This window comes from Rhinatrema bivittatum, chromosome 3 (genome assembly GCF_901001135.1).
Source record: "Rhinatrema bivittatum chromosome 3, aRhiBiv1.1, whole genome shotgun sequence".
Classification (NCBI taxonomy): Eukaryota; Metazoa; Chordata; class Amphibia; order Gymnophiona; family Rhinatrematidae; genus Rhinatrema; species Rhinatrema bivittatum.
Window position 1 is genome coordinate 312,743,007 of NC_042617.1, and position 18,084 is coordinate 312,761,090.

At 42.6% G+C, this 18,084-nt stretch overlaps 1 protein-coding gene across 1 annotated transcript in view; it reads left to right on the top strand.

The window, feature by feature from the left end:
• LOC115087708 (pleckstrin homology domain-containing family A member 3-like) overlaps positions 1-18,084 on the top strand; it is a 78,273-nt gene that overhangs the window by 48,969 nt on the left and 11,220 nt on the right. The window contains exon 6 of the mRNA XM_029595203.1: positions 9,527-9,570. Within this exon, the coding sequence (XP_029451063.1) occupies positions 9,527-9,570 (44 nt within the window). The remainder of the gene's footprint in view (positions 1-9,526; positions 9,571-18,084) is intronic.

Consider the following 18,084-nt stretch of genomic DNA (forward strand, 5'->3'; position numbering starts at 1 on the left):
TCTGTCAACCTAGCACAAACAACATCCAGGAGGTTATATAGAATTTCTTTCCCTGTTAGTTATCTTGCATCTTGTTCTGAATAGGGTGTGATCTTGCTTCAGACAGTGTCTGTGAAATGTAAGTGCCATCAAAAAAGTTTCTGGATCAATAAAGATTAAAAGGAATGTACATTATTCCATCATCCCAAAATCTTGGGTCTAAAGATAAGAGTCTTAGTAACAGAGGGAGCTATTTCTGGCATATCTTTACCCTGGGATTATTTGTCCCAATGTGGGGACTAGATGATTTGGGGTAATGGTCACAGCATTACAAAGTCTTTTTGTTACGCCCCTCACCTCCTGATCTGAAGTGACTCTGGCAGCATGGTGTTCCCAGGACCCAGGATAGAGTTTCCTGTAAATCTGGACTTCCTTTTATAGGTCCTTTTGGCCGGGACTTCCTGTAGTACTGGCTGATGACATCATACCTCCTATCGGCATATAAGGAAATCCTTTGCAACCAGCCAGCACCTTGGCAGCAGGTCTCCTGCTGTCCTTATGCTCCAATGTGTGTTGCTATCTGTGTCTTGCTCCTTTTTTCACTCCTTGCTTTGTCTTGGTCTTCTCTATGCCCTGTTTCTTGTATGGCCTATGCCTTGCCTTCACCTTGTTTGCACGCTAGCTCTTGTGTCCTCTGTCTGGTCATCTGTCTCCTTGTTCCCTATGGCTTGACTCCCTGGTTCTGACTAACTTGGACCTTGTCTCTGCTGCCTGCCCTGACCCTTGGCCTGAACTCTGTCTATTCTAGCCTGCTGCCTAGATCTGATCCCTTGCTTGGATCTGACCATTCTTGCTAGCTATTCGCCCTGATCCTAGCATGTCTTGGATTCTTGACTTGTTCTCTGTCATTGCGCCCTGCCTAAGAGTTGCCAGAACCCAAGGACTCAACCCAAGGGTGAAGTTCCAGTCTGGCCCGCTACCATGTCTGTTTGCCAGCTGCTGACGTAGCTCTTGTGGTGTGTTAACTATGTCGCAGCACCAAGGATTCATGCTGATTCTTACAGATTGCTGCGGCTATGAGCTCCCCGAACTCAGCTCAGGCCTCTGCCATAGCCAGGATAACCCACCAGTTATAGCAGCAGCAAACTCAACTGGATAAAATCACCAACTTCCTGCAGGGTATGACTGCTCCTTCACGTCCCATGATTCCAGCTCTAACACCACCAGTCCAGCCGTTTACTCCCATGCTCCACCTGCCTCTGCCTCTGAGATATGAGGGTGATCTTACCAAGTGTAGAGGCTTTTTAAACCAATGTTTGATGCAATTTGAATTGCAGGCATCCCTCTTCCCTTTGGACCGTGCCAAGATTACCTTGTCCTTACTAGAGGCGGGTCCAACCTGGCATGGGCCTTTCCCATCTCGGAAAGAGAGTAACTTCTCCTAGTAGATTGAATAGATTCGTGCATGAATTCCACTATTTGATGAGCCAGGCCACTCCAATTCTGTGGCTACAGAACTTTTTCAAATCTGGCAAGGTTCCTGCTCCATTGGAAATATGCTGTGCATTTCCGAACCCTAGCTTCTGAACTACAATGAGGCAAAGATAGTCTGGTAGCCATCTTCAGACAAAGACTTTCAGACCATATTAGGTAGATGCCTGACAACTATCATCCCTTGACACCTTAGACAGGCTAATCAGTTTAACTATACGATTGGGTCTCAGATTCCTAGAAAGATCTTAAGAAAAGGGCTCGGTTTGCTGAACTACTTGTCTGGTACCTGAATCCCAGTATGTTGTGGGACCCATACTGGCTCTAGAATCTGCTAGCATTCAAGAAGAACCTATGCAAGAAGATTGCATCAAGTTATTAGTAGAAGAGAAGCAAAGGCACCGTTGACTCCAATTGTGTTTGTACTGTGGGGTATATGGGCATTTCGCTGACCGTTGTCCTGTCAAGTCAGGAAAACCCATGAATCTTGATGTAGTATGAGGGGCCACCCTAGCCCACCCCTGCACATCACACCAACTTATTGTACCTGTGTGTCTCTTGTTCAGAGACACCCACATTGACACTCAAGCCTTTTTTGACACTGGAGCTGGAGGGAATTTTATTCATGAGTCTCTGGTACAGCATTATGGGATTCCGACAGTTCCCCTAGATCCAACCATTAAAATTTAATTTGTCCATGGAGAACCTTTACCTGGACATATCATGAAGTCTACAGTTCCCCTCTCCTTGCAGACTGGCATCCTGCATGGGGAACAGATCTCTCTGTATGTGCTGCCTGCCTATAGCAATTAATATCATCATCCTAGGCATACCTTGGCTCAATCAACATCAGCCTGAGGTTGACTGGCAAACTCTACAAATTTCTGCTTGGGTCCTTCACTGCCAAGAACAGTATCTGCCCAAAGCTTAGCCTGCAGTCTTCCTTGGCAAGAACCGTGGTCTCTGACTCGCTTGCTCCACCCACCGTCCCTGCGGTCACTGCTAATTTTTGTATTTATACTGTATTCACACTATATTTACTCTATCTCTTTTATATTTAGTTTCTATATAATATTTATTACTATATTACTATGTTTAATTGGTTATCTATTCTATTTGTTCCATCATTATTGTTATTGTTCTATTATTTGTTTTATTGTTCTATGTAAAGCCCCTACTCTTTTTGGGCATTTAAAAGTTATATGTAAACCGGATTGATTTGTAGTTCCTACAAGAACTTCGGTCTATAAAAATTAAAAATAAATAAATAAATAAATTACCAACACACAGATGCCTCTACAGCGCTTACAGGAAAAGGTGGGTTAGTACTTCTAACAAACCCTGACCCTGTGTGCTCAGACCTTCCCACTACTGATGGCGGAGATTCTCTGTCTGTTGCCTATGCATGGGTCTTTGTCCTCTTTATCTTAGGACTTATGGGTACTCTTATCCTTCACTTTCACCGTGATCCAATCAAAGCTGAGAGAGCCTTTGAAGGGTGTAACTCTGGGAAGCCAACACCAAATCTACAGGCTCCTCAATTGGGCTTGGCAAACACAGAAGATACCCTAGGAAGCTCAAGCCCAGAGATGGGGGAGGGGCTTTCGGAAGGGGGTACTGTTAGCATCCAAGGCATGGTGTTCCCAGGACCTGGGATAGAACTTTCTATAGCTCTGGACTTTCTTTTATAGATCCCATAGCTGGGACTTCCTGTGGCATTGGCTGATGACATCATGCCCCCATCAGTATATAAGAAAGTCCTTTGCAACCAGCCAGTGCTTTAGCAACAAGTCTCCTGGTGTCCTTGTGCTCCAGTGCGTGCTGCTATCTGTGTCTTGATCCTTGTTTCACTCCTTATTTTGTCTTAGTCTTCTCTGTGCCCTGTTCCTTGTCCTGTTCCTAGTCTGGCTCATTCCTTGCCTTCACCTTGTTTGCACCCTAATCCTTGTCTCTTCTGTCTGATCCTCTGACTCCCTGTTCCCTTTGGCTTGAATTCCTGGTTCTGACTCTAGCTTGGATCTTGTCTCTGCTGCCTGCCCTGACCCTTAGCCTGAATTCTGTCTATTCTAACCTGGATCTGATCCCTTGCTTGGACCTGATCATTCTTGCTAGCTGCCTGCCCTGACCCCAACATGTCTTGAACTCTCATCTTGTTCTCTGTCGTAGGGCCCCATCTAAGTCCTGCTGGCTGTCAGAACATAAGATCTCAAGTCAAGGGGGAGGCAGCTGGTATAGGTGAAGCTCCAGTCTGGCCTGCTATCAAGTCCGTTCACCAGCTGCCTGCATCAACTACGTTGCAGCACCAAGGGCTCACGCTAATCCTTACATGTTTATTTATAGGCCATCAATTCAAATAAGATGACGGTCTTAGGGGCCATAGCAGAAGGATTCACATTGCATTTCCTGTGAGATTCCTATGAAGCTGTGAATTCTGCTGCATACCTTGTCACTGACTTGTGACAAGGATATGGCGAGAGAGACTTGTTTCAATACCAGTTATTTTACTGAAGTAAATGGTAGCTTAGAAACAATGAGTCCCAAAAATCGTGTGCTTTGTCTCACATTAGGTTTATAAATAATTATAAAATAAAAAGCAATACTTGTGAAAATTTGTTCTCTAGCACCAAAGAAGTTCTGTGTTTTGATCATAAATTGCTAGTCACTTGCTTCTGTATAGGAGAGCTTTGCTTCTGTTTCCTTATTGATAGATTCCCTCTTCCTTGTTAATGGATTCTCCCTCTAGCTTGATGGATTTCCTCATCTTTCTTTTAATGAATTCCTTCCTTCTTTGTCTTTGTTTTCGTGATTGTAAGATTCTTATAGGCAAGTTTACATCAGAGGTTGACCACCTTGTCGATTGGCCATTCCTATATACCAAGCATTTGTATATACTCTCATTGGTGCATCTGTTGATTTATCAGATGCCTAACATTTACTCTAAATCTTGACATAGATACATAGAAATGACAGCAGAAAAGGACCAAACTGTCCAGTCTGCACAACAAGCTTATGGTAGTATCTACAGTGCCATACAAGTCACCCCCATATTTATCAGTTTCCCAGACCATCAATACATTGCCCTTGTTGCTTGCTGTTTGAGTCCAATTTCCCCATCACCTCTTGCCACTGAAGCAGAGAGCTATGTTGGAGTTGCAGCAAAAGTTTCAGGCTTATTGGTTAAGGGTAGTAACAGCCACATCAGCAAATTACCCCCATACTTATTTGTTTTCCCAGACCGTAAAATTCAATGTCCTTGTTGGTTGCTGCCTGAATCTTAATTCCTCTTTTCTCCCTGCTGTTGAAGCAGAGAGCAATGATGGAGTAGCATCAACAGTATAAAGGCTTATTGGTTAAGGGTAGTAACCACCACATCAGCACGTTACCCCATGCACTCTTTTTTTTTTTCTTCATTTCTATCTTCCAGCCTTTAGGGATCCACAGTGTTTATCCCATGCCTCTTTGAAATCTTTACCTGTTATTGTCTTCACCACCTCTTCCGGAAGGGCATTCCAGGCATCCACCACCCTCTCCCTGAAGAAATATTTCCTGACGTTGGTTCTGAGTCATCCTCCCTGAAGTTTCATTTTGTGACCCCTAGTTCTACTGATTATTTTCCAATGGAAAAGGTTTGTTGTTGATTGTACATCATTAAAACCTTTCAGGTATCTGAAGGTCTGTATTTTATCTTCCCTGTACCTCCTCTCCTCCAGGGTATACATATTTAGGTCCTTCAACCTCTCCTCATAAGTCATTTGATGGAGAACCTCACCATTTTGGTTGCCCTTCTCTGGACCACCTCCATCCTGTCTCTGTCCCTTTTGAGATATGGTCTCCAGAACTGAACACAGTATTCCAGGTAAGGCCTCATCAAGGACCTGTAAAAGGGGATTATCACCTCCTTTTTCTTACAGGTTATTCCTCTCTCTATGCAGCCCAGCATTATTCTGGCTCTAGCTATCGCCTTGTCACATTGCTTTGCCATCTTCAGATCGGTAGACACTATCACCCCAAGGTCCCTCTCTTGCTCTGTGCACAACAGACCTTCACCCCCCATCACATACAGTTATTTTGGGTTCCCACACCCCAGATGCATGATTCTGCACTTCTTGGCATTGAATCCCAGCTGCCATATCTTTGACCCACAGTTCAAGCTTCCTTAAATCACATCTCATTCTCTCTATGCCACTCTGTTGCAGATCTTAGTATCATACGCAAATAGACAAACTTTAGCTTCTATCCCTTCTGCAGTGTTCTCTCACAAAGATACTGAACAGAACCGGTCCCAACGCTGAGTATGAACAGGAAAAATGTGATATTACCAAATTTTTCCTGTTCATACTTTTGTGACAAGTCTTTCATTTTCTCTCTTAGCAAAGAAATATAATCTCTTGGGGTACATGAAACCTGGAATTTATCTTCAAGGAAAAGTCACCACATTGGCTTGAAAATCTGAAGAAATGTAGGTGAAGCTGACACCACTTTTAGCTCATGTATTCTCCCAGTTAAATATACTGCAACTAAGAACACTACATACAAAGATTATATGCTCAATGACTCAAAGAGAGGTCCCACGACAGCATGAAGGACCCAGTTCAAATCCCAACTCATGCAAGATTTGATAAAACTCAGCAAAAGCAACTTGGCTGCTTATAAAAATAAATCATCATCCGAGTTGAAACAACTCCTTCCATGCTACCAACACACTAATTTGTGGGCAAAAACCTAGTCCAAGCTGAAGGTCCTACAGCAAAACTTCCAAAATTAGGCCCACAGACTTTTGTTAGGGTCAACTTGACAATCTCTGCACCAGCAGGCACAAGCCCCTGTCCAAATGGAATACACCATATCATTTGAGCTGCTTCTGGATTTCACCAGTAACTCCATTAACTGAGGGGGGAGCATCCCTTTCTTTGTAACCCAGACCTTTCAACTTCCATGCTGCCTATTTATCTGGATCTCTATCAGAACTCAGAAGCCCTTCCAACAGTGATAGATGTAGTGGCTGTGTTACTGCCAGGTTCTGTGAGCTCTAAAGCCATGGCCTCCTTGGCCAAAATGGTGTTATTAGGACCTCTGGACTGTGGTTTTGCACTTTAAAGAGCAGTCTTAACTTTATGCTATAGGGTGGAAATACACAAAGCTGTATCCCAGGCTTACAGCAGGATTTTGGTAGCCACCGCTTGGGAATCTGGGCTCCTGCTATAAAAATGCTGCAGTTTTCTGTTGGGGGGAGAGATGCCATTATGTTCATGCAGGGCATTTCCTGTTGTTCACAAATCCAGACAAAAAAATCTGTTATCAAGCTCTCATTCCTAGTTCCAGACTTTCCTACTCAGCTAATTCTTCAAAAATATCTATGCCCAAGATAAATAGCAGCTACAGCAGAAAAATATATTGTACCCTGACACTAGGACAAAAACAATGTGGACCAGCAGCACAACCTGGGAAGTGTTGTAATTTTGTTTACTATTGTTATTATGGGGTTTTTTGTTTTCTGTATTTTAACAATTTTATGGGGGTAGGAGGAGGAATGGGGAGAGAGACAGAGAGGGGTTCAGGGTGAAAATATACTTAGAAAACTTAGGGACCAGATAAACATTTTAGGAACTGGGGAAATTTCTTTAAATTTTTTCTCACATTTTCACTTTTCTATTTGTTGATATTTTATTGGGCTTCTTTCTTTATTCTCTTATTTAGTTTTATGTTTTATATTTTTCTCTTTTCCTTTCCCTTTATTTTTTGCTTTTCTGAATTTTAGGCACCAAGGTAACCAAGCTTCCGGGAGTTTTCCAGCCCGGGGGGGGGGGAGGGGGGTGTGTAGAAGGATAGGTGAGAAGGAGGAAGTAGTGAAGGAGAGAGGGTGGGATAGGGAGGAGGTAGGCAAGAGGGGATAGAAGGGAGAAAGGATAATAGGGAGAGGGTGGGGGGAAGGAGAGTAGGAGGGGAGGGAGATTTCAGGAGGAAAAGAGCATACGCCCCACCCCACCCCTCATGCCCTAATCCCTACAATTCTTCAAATGCCTAGTGGTCTCCAATATGCTTCCTTTCCTCAAGCAGTGGGAGAGTCACATAGAAAGAAAAAGGGACCCCCAATTCACCCATGTTCCTCAACAGTTTTCTCGGTCAGGCAGCTGTCAGCCAGTGAATCTTTTCTTTGGCTGGTCAAACAAATTGCCACCTCTATGGAGCCTTTCTTGGCTTCTCTCTTTCTGCTTTTCCACTTGTGCCTCCCCCCTGCCTCTGTGGGGTGGGGGTGGCGGGGTCTGCCACCATTGGTCCACTCTTCTTGCTGCCTCTGAGAAGGAGGAGACCTTGCCACAAATGGCCTGCTCTTCCTCCCGTAGTGAGGGAGTGCCTTGCCACCATCACTGCCTTGGGAGAGGAGGGTATATCCTAGCTGCAATTGGCCTGCTGTTGCTCCTGCCCCAAGAGGAGGAGGGGGCCCTTATCCTGCCTTTGGGTGGAAGCGGGGGGGGGGAGGGGCTGTCTTTGTTGCAATTGGCCTGCTCTTAGCAGCCCCTCACTTGCACATGGAAATTTATGGATTGGCCCTGGGAGATTAGCAGAACCAAGCCGTGAGTTTTTACAAAATGCTTGACTGTGCTGAGAGCTAGCCATTTGACTTCAGTGATTGGCGGGTCGCACTGAAACATTTGGGAGCCACATTCTGGTTCTTGGGCCATAGCTTGGACTAGCTGGTTTTATAGGGATATCCTCTCAGCTGGAGTGGTTACTCTAAGTTTAGCATAGTCCCACCTCTGCTTCCTTGGTTGCCTCTCTCACAGAGATACAATGCTCTCTAAATAAGCCCTTCATTTGCCTTATCCAGGCCCACCAATTAGTGTTACTTCTCCCTACCATTAGTTCACTCTTCCTGCCTAGCTTTGGGTTATGTGTCCCTGGGGTATAACTCCCAGTTGCTGAACCTCTCTTTCTTAAACTGGCATTGCTTCTTTTTTCTACTCCATCACAATGTGGTGGTTAAAGTAATTCTTTGTATTTCCTACTATATTTGTACAAGTGCCCCTTCTTTTACCTTGTTGGCTGGTCCATCTCCTTGAAGACCTTTTCTCTTGTTTTGCAAATTCTGTTTCTTCTTTCCATCTGTGTGCTGGTGGGTTCTCACTCATGTTTTCTGTTCTTTGGAATACTTGTTCAAATTTGAGGATGGAAATTGTTTGTTTCGTACTTTAGCACTTTTGAACGTTTAGATCTGTTTGATGCTATAGCTGCATTTGTGCTCTTACTCCTAACCACCTCTCCTCTTTTACTTCACCCCTACTCCTCCGGAGTCTTATCTAATCACGTACCTTCCTTTGTTTCCATCCCGCCAAGCAAGTTCTCAGTTTTAGTGTCTTCCTGCTTAGAGTGTCACATAACCTGAAATAATATAGATACAGTAAGTTGTGGAAGTTCTTACGAAGGCTGGTCAGGTCGTGCTAGTCATGGCATCTCCTGATATCTTCAGTTTCCAGTATTGATCTCACCTTGTGGAGACAGAGAAATATCCTTGTGTCCAGACTGCTGTGGACAAATACTGTAATGGGAATGAACTGAGGTAAGCCAAAATGTTCATGGAGGACACACTAATATATGGAAAGTATGAATAATGCACAAAGTGCTGAAAAGTGGACTCGAGGATATGGGAGTGGCCATATGGAAAGTGTGCCGCTTATAGTCCCAATAGGGTAGAAAGAAGTAGATAGGCCAAAACTTTGCAATGATCCTTCATGATGCAAGATTTCCTACCCCTCTCCCTCATAATCTGCACATATCTTGACAGCTGGAGGTTTAACAGATCATGGTCTATCACTGTGTGATGATCAAAGCCCAGGACAGCAAGGAGAGAGTGGGTAAATGCCTAATGTGATTGGATAAATTCTGCATACTAGGACATAGTTTTAAAAGATCATAAAAGGGAAGGTGAATCACAACAATGACCTGGTGAAGAAGCAGCATGGCCAAGAATTAGTGTGGTACTTGTGCAAATGTTCTGTGAGCCTCCATGTTTGCTCTCGCTCCAGCTCCTCACCTCTGCTTCCTGTCTCTATTCCAGGTGAAGCACTCCCTCAGTCACCCTGGAGCCATGACCTCTGACAGGTGAGTTGTGGGGCAGGTGCACATGACCAAAGTGTGGCCAGAGAGAGATGCTTGGAAGTATATATTTAAAACAGAGGGTAATTAGTCCCATTGCAACCACTGCAAAATCTCTGGTGAAAATAAAACCAACCAAAATAGCTGAATGGAGACCATATCTTTCTAAGGCTAACATGTTGAAAGCACAACCTGATCAAGGGAGCTTGGGAGCCCCTAAAGCTGTATCATTAAGCATTCACTAGCCTCACCAAGAGATCTTCACGCATGACCCAATACTCGCTGTCCCCTCTTTTTAAAGTCCTTCCTACTAGCATACTTGTCTGGTTTACTGATTAGTAACAAACTTCATCTGTTGTACTTGGTGACATCATGGTGACAGCTGTACTGTGCTGAAACTGAAACAACTGGATATACAAGAAAAATGTATGCTCTAAAAACAGTGACTCATCAGTCAGACAAATGGGTGATGTTATTGCTCAGCTGATCAGACTTTTTCCAGAGCTTTCTGTGAAATGTCAAAAACACTTCTGAGCATGTATGAAGGTTCCCGCACAACCACGATCATGCACCGTGCCCGAGTTTGATTTTTCCTCTTGAGTAGTGTCTTGCTGTTGCAGTTAGCAGCATGCCTTAGGAATCTTTTTTTCTTCTTAGTTTTTCCTGCTAATAGAAGGTCTGTGATTGTAAATGAAGGATGCTTCTGATCTGGTATGATGGCAAGTCCCTAACCCGTTTTTCCTGTTCCACATGCAAACTGCTTGAATACTTTCTACATATTTCAGAATCTGGAATGTACTCTGTTATGGTACACTTTAGTGCAATTGGAACTTGCTGCCATTACTTAGAATAAGAATGGGCAAACATTTTGGCCTAAGAATCCATGAGTGGGCCTCTGCCTAACTGGTAATCCAGACTATCAGTTAGGGGGCAGGGGGAGTTTCCTTCAGCTCTCTGGTTGAGGAGTGGGTAGGAAGTTCTCTTTAGATCCATGAAGGGAGATTTATATTCTGACCTTGCCTGCAGCAGTGACATCACTTCTGCTGACCCACAGATGTCACTTCCTTCTGTTATACTAACAAATAAAAGAGACCCCCGGATTTACAGACAAGCAGTCACCAAGGGAAATATCCGGTAAATGTAAATTTGAAAAAATTGAGAATACAAGGGGAAATGTTTTGTAAAACAATGATCATATAACAGCATTAGCATATACTGAATGAAGGTTCACAATTTGAAACTCAAGAATACATTTTCAAATTAAAATTTAAAATGGAGGAAAAAGACTTCAGATGCCAATTCGCAGGCAACCACCTATGAATTGGTTAGATTGAGCAAAATCATCAGTCATAAATAAACCTCCGAGTTAAATGACAACATGACTCAGTCTTTATTCAAACTATGTAGTATTTTTTACTTTTGTTTTCTAATTTCTAATAATTTTCAATAATTTTTATCTTGTTGTTCTAACTTTATCAACTCTTCTTCAAGTGCTCCTTCAGACAGCCTCCATAAAGTCTCTGAAAAATGTTCCTTAAAGGTAAAATAATGCACTTAGCTTTTTTTTTCCAAAATCATTTTTTATTGTGAGGACATACAATATCCCAGTTACAGAAAAAACATAGCATTGAACAACACTATCAATACGGTAACCAGTTTAACAAAAAGGTTATGGAAGCCTTCTTTTCTTTATTTGTTTATGCAGCATCCCCCACCCCTGGATAGTACTAAGAATCCCAATCCAATCAGACCAACAAATTCCCAAACGCTCCAAGCACATCACTCGATACCCATTCAATCACCATTCGCACCACCCCCAATCATAACCACTTCCCTTCCCCCAATCCCGCCCAGCAACCCCAGAGCTCATAACCAAAAAGTGGGCGTGGATGAAAGCAAACGATATAATCGACTTAAATTGTAGAGCCAGAAGAAACATTAGAGTGCCAACATGTACGATAGTCAGTGAGCAAGTGACCTTGAAAAACAGGTGATAGGAGAGAATAGTATTGCGCCCAGCAGTCAGCGTATTGCTTATCAGTATTCTTAGGCGAAGTAGTAAAGTCCATCCTCTCCAGGAGCATCATGTCCATCATACGTATATGCCAGGCCGTAATAGATGGCCTCCATAAGGGATCAGTCCAGTCAGCCAATATCACTCGACAAGCTAACAAAAGCGCAATCCTACTGAAGCGATCTTGGGTCCCAGTGCATTTTGCAGGCAGCACCTGTAGTCCAGCCAGGAGGAGCGCTGCTGACAGTTTAAGAGGGAGCTGAAGACAGTTAGCAATACAGTCCATAACCTGATCCCAAAAAACTTGTAGAGTGGAGCAAAATATCAACTGATGGAGCAAAGTACCTTCCTCCTGGAGACATTTAATGCATAGTGGAGAGGAAAGGCGGCCCATTTGAAAACGCCGCACATCATCATCACAAATGGTATGGTGGATAATCCTAAAGTGCAAGTCACGCAGACCACCATCCTTCAGGCGCTTGTGAAGAGAAGTAAAACAGGAGTTGAGTGAGGTAACCACTATATCCATTACACACAATGGTTCCCAAAAGGTGGCTAAAAGATCAAGGTGCGTGGTGGGCAGTAGGCACTTTATCAGTCCACTCCAGCCTTCAAAAACTCTGCCGGCTGCCAATGAAAGGTCTGTAAATAATGTCGCGCTTGAAGATAAGCGAAAAAAAACTTAGGTCGTAACTGAAAATGTTTAACCATATTCTCATAGCTTAGCACTTCTCAAAGTAATGAAAAGCATACATTAGACCCTGGCGGGCCCACATTTGAAAAACCCCATTGGCACCCACGCCCGGCTGAAAATCACAGTTACCCACTAAAGGGGTGAGCAATGAGAAAGGGCTATATAGATGATAAAGATTGCGGATCCATCTCCAAGCCCGTCTACATGGTTGCAACAAGCATTTGGGCCTTCCCCCTAAAATGTGGGGTGCGTCAAGGATGCCCGCTCTCTCCTTTGCTATTAGTCTTGGCAATTGAGCCTTTAGCGGAAAAGCTTCGCCGTGCTGCCGAATTCTGGGGGCTTAGTTTGGGGGGGGGGGGGGGGCACCCCGTTACGCTAGCTTTGTTTGACGACATTTTATTATTTGTAGGCCGGCCCCGACAGAGTGTGCCGGTTATGCTTTCCATTTTCACACAGTTTCAGGAAATCGCGGGCCTTCATATTAATTTTTCCAAGTCAGAAGCTTTAGCCTTAAATTCCCACCTCCCCGCCTCTTGGTCTGGTTCCTTTCCCTTTACATGGGCCCCCGGGAAGTTGAAATATCTGGGGGTTTGGATCCCTAGAGAATTGGATCAACTATATGAGCTCAATATCCGGGAAGTTTTGGTTAACCTTAGGCAACAACTGCAGGCTTGGCAGTCTCTCTCTCTCACTTTTTCCGGGCGTTGTGCGTTACCAAAGAAGATGATTGTTCCTAAATTGCTATATAAGCTTCATATGCTTCCAATTTGGCTTACTGCCAGTGATCTTAAGAAATTACAAGTGGGGATGGTTAAATTTTTGTGGGTGGGTAAGCGAGCTCGGCTTAAATATCAAACTTTGACGTATCCTAAGACACAGGGAGGGATGGGACTGCCCGATTTTCGCATATACAATGTTGCCTGTCAGATGCACTTTATTGGAGAATGGATTATCGATAACTATACTTATTGTGAGGAGGGGTTGCTGACTCGCATGACTCAACCTTGGTCTCCCCTCTATTTAGTACAAGCGCCGGCGGCCAAGTTACAACAGCTGCTTAGCTTAACCAAACTTGCAGTCAACACAGGCTGTTGTTCTGACGCTCAGGGAAAATTGTCTGCTGCTCTTGTGCAACTGAAAAATAAAGGACACATGAACAGAAAAAATTCCTTTAAAAATCAAAAAAATGAACTTACTTAAAGCAAACTTTTTCATGATACCATACATTTATTGTGATGGCACTCGTCTAACAAGCTCAAAGAAAATGGCTGATAGCAATGCAAAAACAGTGTATCACTCTTTAAAATCACTGATGATATAATCACAGTGTACCATGTTTAACAATTTGATTGGCTCAAACTCAATCCATGGCAATACGTGATATCTTTTATGACCTGATACTAGGATTTAATCTTCCCAAAAATTGTCCCCACTCAATAACAGAATTCAAACCATCCAGTTCCAAGCTGTTTAATCTGTGGATCTAATGTTCAGTCTGCACAAACATTTTTTTGTCTGTCTCCGCCTCTGAGATTTTCCCATACCATATCAATAACAAAAAATCTCAATTGTTGGAGCTGATGGTCCTTAGATAAACAATGTTGTACAAGCGGTGCTTGAACCCTTTTGTATTTGTGACAACTACAATGTTCTGAAATTTGTGTCCTTAGACTTCTTGAAGTTTTGCTGATGTGAATCATGTTACATGGACACAAAACCACATAAACAATGTATGTAGATGAACAATCTGAATAATGATGTAATAAACTTGCTGATTGATAGGATGCATAAGTTCTTGAAGAGTAATCATAACACTGCAAGCATGACAAAAGTCACATTTTAAATGTCCAAGTTTCTTCAGTAAAAAAACATATCCAGATTCCCAATATTCTGGACTGATCGTCTCCTTCAAATTTTTGCCTCTTGTGAATGTGAACCATAAATTCTTGTCTTGAAAGAGCGGTTTGATCTTCAAAATCTCCCAGTACTTTCTACTCATACGACATATTTAAGAGGAAGAATTTGTATGGTGCATGACAAAGGTTATAACACCTTCCTCTTCTGGAATCCTTTGACTTTTTAATAACTCCTCACAGGAATGATATAAAGCTCTCTTGAATGCTTTATGCACCTCTGTATATGGATAACCCCTATCAAAAAATCTTTAACCATAATTTTGGATTGCTCCCTATTAAATGTTATAGAAGAATATATTTTTCTAATCCTTAGAAACTGAAAAATTGGTAAAATGTTTTTTGGGTGAGCGCTACTATAGTGTAAATATTTATTCTGATCTGTCAGTTTTGTGAACACTGTGTGGTCTTAAAATGTCTAGAGTCATCTAAAGTCACTGTGACATCCAAAAAAGAAATTGTCTTGAAATCATGCACCATCGAAAACTGAACATTATCACATGCGTTAAGCCAAAAATTAAACTTAAACCATTCTTGCACATTTCCCCTCCAAATTAAAAAAAAAAAAAAAAAAAGTCATCTATATATCTTTTCCAGATGACTATCTTTTAATAAAATGGAGAATTGTCAATCCATTGTTTTTCAAACTCAGACATGAATACATTCACTATGGATGGTGCTAACAAAGCACCTATAGCGGTCTCACTAGTTTATACATACAATTGCTTCTGAAAATGAAAACATTCTCTTTAAGTGCCAGTGATAAAAGATCCCTAATAAATGATGTTGGTACTACATGGGGGTCATAGTCGTTTCTTTATGTACATCGCAATGACCTGCAGTGCCTGCTTCTGCAAAATCACTGTATAAAGAGATTGTACATCGGGTGTCACTAAAATTAAATTTTCTTCCATGTATAAATCCAAATCCTCTATGATGGTTAAAAAAATGAGCCATATCCCATGTGTAGGTGGGCATCTCAGATTCAAATGGTTTCAAGAAAATATCAATATATACAGACAAGGAAGGTTTCCAGGAGCGAACCATTGGCTGAGACTAATGGTCTCCCAGGTGGTTGTGTTAAAACTTTGTGGAATTTTGGTAAAAAAAAAAAAATATATATATATAGTAGGTGTTTGTTGAATATTCAAATAAAGGAATTCCTTCTTTGTAAGAAATCCTTCATCCAGTGCATTTACTTTGAGACGTTTAATTCTGGATTGTAATTTCTTAGTAGGATCCAATAGAATCCTCCTATAAAATGAATCATCCAGCTGCCTCTGTGCTTCTTTAATATAAATCTACAGAATCCATTACAACCACCCCTCCCCCCTTATCTGCCTGTTTGATCACTATATTTCAGTCATTTTTCAAACTGTGACCTGCAAGCCAAGGGTCTTTCACTTGTAAGTAGGCAAATATATGACCCTTTTCAATTTTGTATAGATTTGGAATGTTTTGTCAGGAAAATTAATTTTCAGCTATTTTTCCAATCTCAAACTGTGTGTCCTTTGGCTCAATCAATAGTTAAAAAGAAAGCAAATTGGTGCCCGCCAGACCCCTTATATCCCGTTCTGCAAAAGTTTAAAGAATCCGTCATTAAGGACGTTTCATGTTTGGAAAGTGTTGACTGCAAGTTTGGTTAAGCTAAGTGCATTATTTTACCTTTAAGGAACATTTTTTCAGAGATTTTATGGAAGCTCTCTAAAAGGAGCACTTGAAGAGGAGTTGATAATCAAAGTTTGAATAACAAGATAAAAATTATTGAAAAATGATTAAGAAAATGAAAGTAAAAAAATATTAAATAGTTTGAATAAAGACTGAATCGTGTTGACATTTAAGTCGGAGCTTTTTATGACTAATGATTTTGCCCAGTCTAACCAATTCATCAGGCAGTTACCTGCAGATTGGCATATAAAGGCTTTTTCTCTATTTTAAATTTAAATTTCAAAATGTATTCTTGAGTTTCAAATTTTGAGCCTTTATTCAACATATGCTAATGCTGTTATATAGGAAATTTATGTTTATGGACATTATGTGATCATTGTTTTGCAAACTATTTTCGCGTGTATTCTCAATTTATTCAAATGTGCATTTACCGGATATTTCCCTTGATGACTTCCTTCTGTGAACCAGTAGAAGTGATGTTTCCATTGCAGGCTGGGACAGTCGGGCCAAATGTGACTATCGGGCTGTATTTTTCTCACTACTGATATAGAAAGGGAGACTAATTTCTACATAGCCTTCAGTTGTAAGATTCATGTGGAGTTTATTTTATTTGAAGTATCCCTCCACTCCACCTGCAGTGTGCTTTTAACACAGCCAATGGAAAACCCCTATGAATCTCTGGTTTCCTCTAGTTCAGTGTCTTCAAATGGGTTTTGTTTTACACATATCATAAGAATGAACCTCATTCTACAGCCAGGGTTTGTTGGTTATAATCTCAATTTCTCAGATTTACTGCTAGTGCTCTTTTTAATATTCTCATTGTGCCAAAGTGAGCACCTTCTGCTGAGCCTGGAAGCTCTATTTAACCAGGCCAATGGTGCCCAATGTCACTATTTCTGTATCTTTCTGTCATAGGTTGTGGTCTCCAGTTGCATCTCTTTATACTTGATACTTTATACTGTCCATAAATTGTATAGAAATAGTCATTCGTTACTGTTGCAAGTTTCTTGGGCTGGAGGCAGAAACCATGCGAACTCCAGCCTTTTCTTAACAGATTCTATGTTTATTTACACTTCTCAACATATAATCAATAGAAGACTGCCTACCTTCTAGCAGCAACAGTCACAGCTTTATTCAGGACAGAAATGTATTTAGGAGCTGCCTTCTCCTAGAGACTCAGGGGCCTCCTTATCCCAGCTGGGCTCTTCCTCTTAAGCTCTCCAGCTGGGTCTTGCCCACAGAGCTCTTTCCCTGGCACCTAGCCTGATCCCGCACAGAGTAAGGAGGGGTAGTAAGGCCTCTCCTTCCCATACCCTCCCCACTCAGCTTGAACCCGTTGGGGCAAGCTTCTTCTCTCACCCTGGATCCCATCCAGGGAAGTGGCTTCACTCCCCAGTGGACTTTTTGGCATCCTGCCATCTATATTCTTGATTGAGGCGATAGGATTGTACCCTCCCCTTTTCGCTGGGGTTACCCACCACTTCTTACCATCACTCACTGGGCCCTTTGCTTAGTGTTCACCCCCAGTCCTTCAACTGAGTCCCTTTGTTGCTCCAGGTTCCACTCTTTCCTAGGCTGGACTCTCTGGACTTTTTGTGAATTCCTGTGGTGCCTTCTTTTCTATTTGCTGCCTCACTCGCCTTACCTATGGTGTTTTCCCTGCGCCGTGTCCACCTGCAGCGCCTCCCTCTGGCCATTCTGCATTGGTTGTGTGTGGGCACGCTACAGCGCCTCCCTCTGGGGTCTAGGTAGTGCCTTCGTCTGCAGTTCCTGTAACGCACCTCTCTGGGGACTCTGCAACGGCGAACTCTTGCTCCTCCATGCTTCTTTAAGAACTCTTTATGTTGGCTTCCTCCGGACAATCTGTGTGGCTTCCAGCCGGCCACTGTACACTGCCTTCTTCAGGGCAATCTGTAAGGCCCTTCCCTAAGCTCTCTGGCACAACAGTCACCGCAGCTCCCGTCAGCTGACTCTCATTCTCTTTCCTGAGACTCTGCTGTGTCTGTCTTTGCAAGTCAAGCTTCTCTTCTGGTTCTCCTCCAGGCTTTCTTGTCACACCGTCCATAGGCTTTTCTCTGGCTTCAGCACCTTTTGCTTCTTTTATCTTCCCTTGCAGCTTTGTCCCTCTGAAGGGCAAAGTACCAGTCATGTGATTCAAGTGGCTGCTGTGCTTCCTAAGCTTCCAGGAACCCTGAGCGCTTGTCTGGCTTCATTTCTGGCAGGCTGGCAGC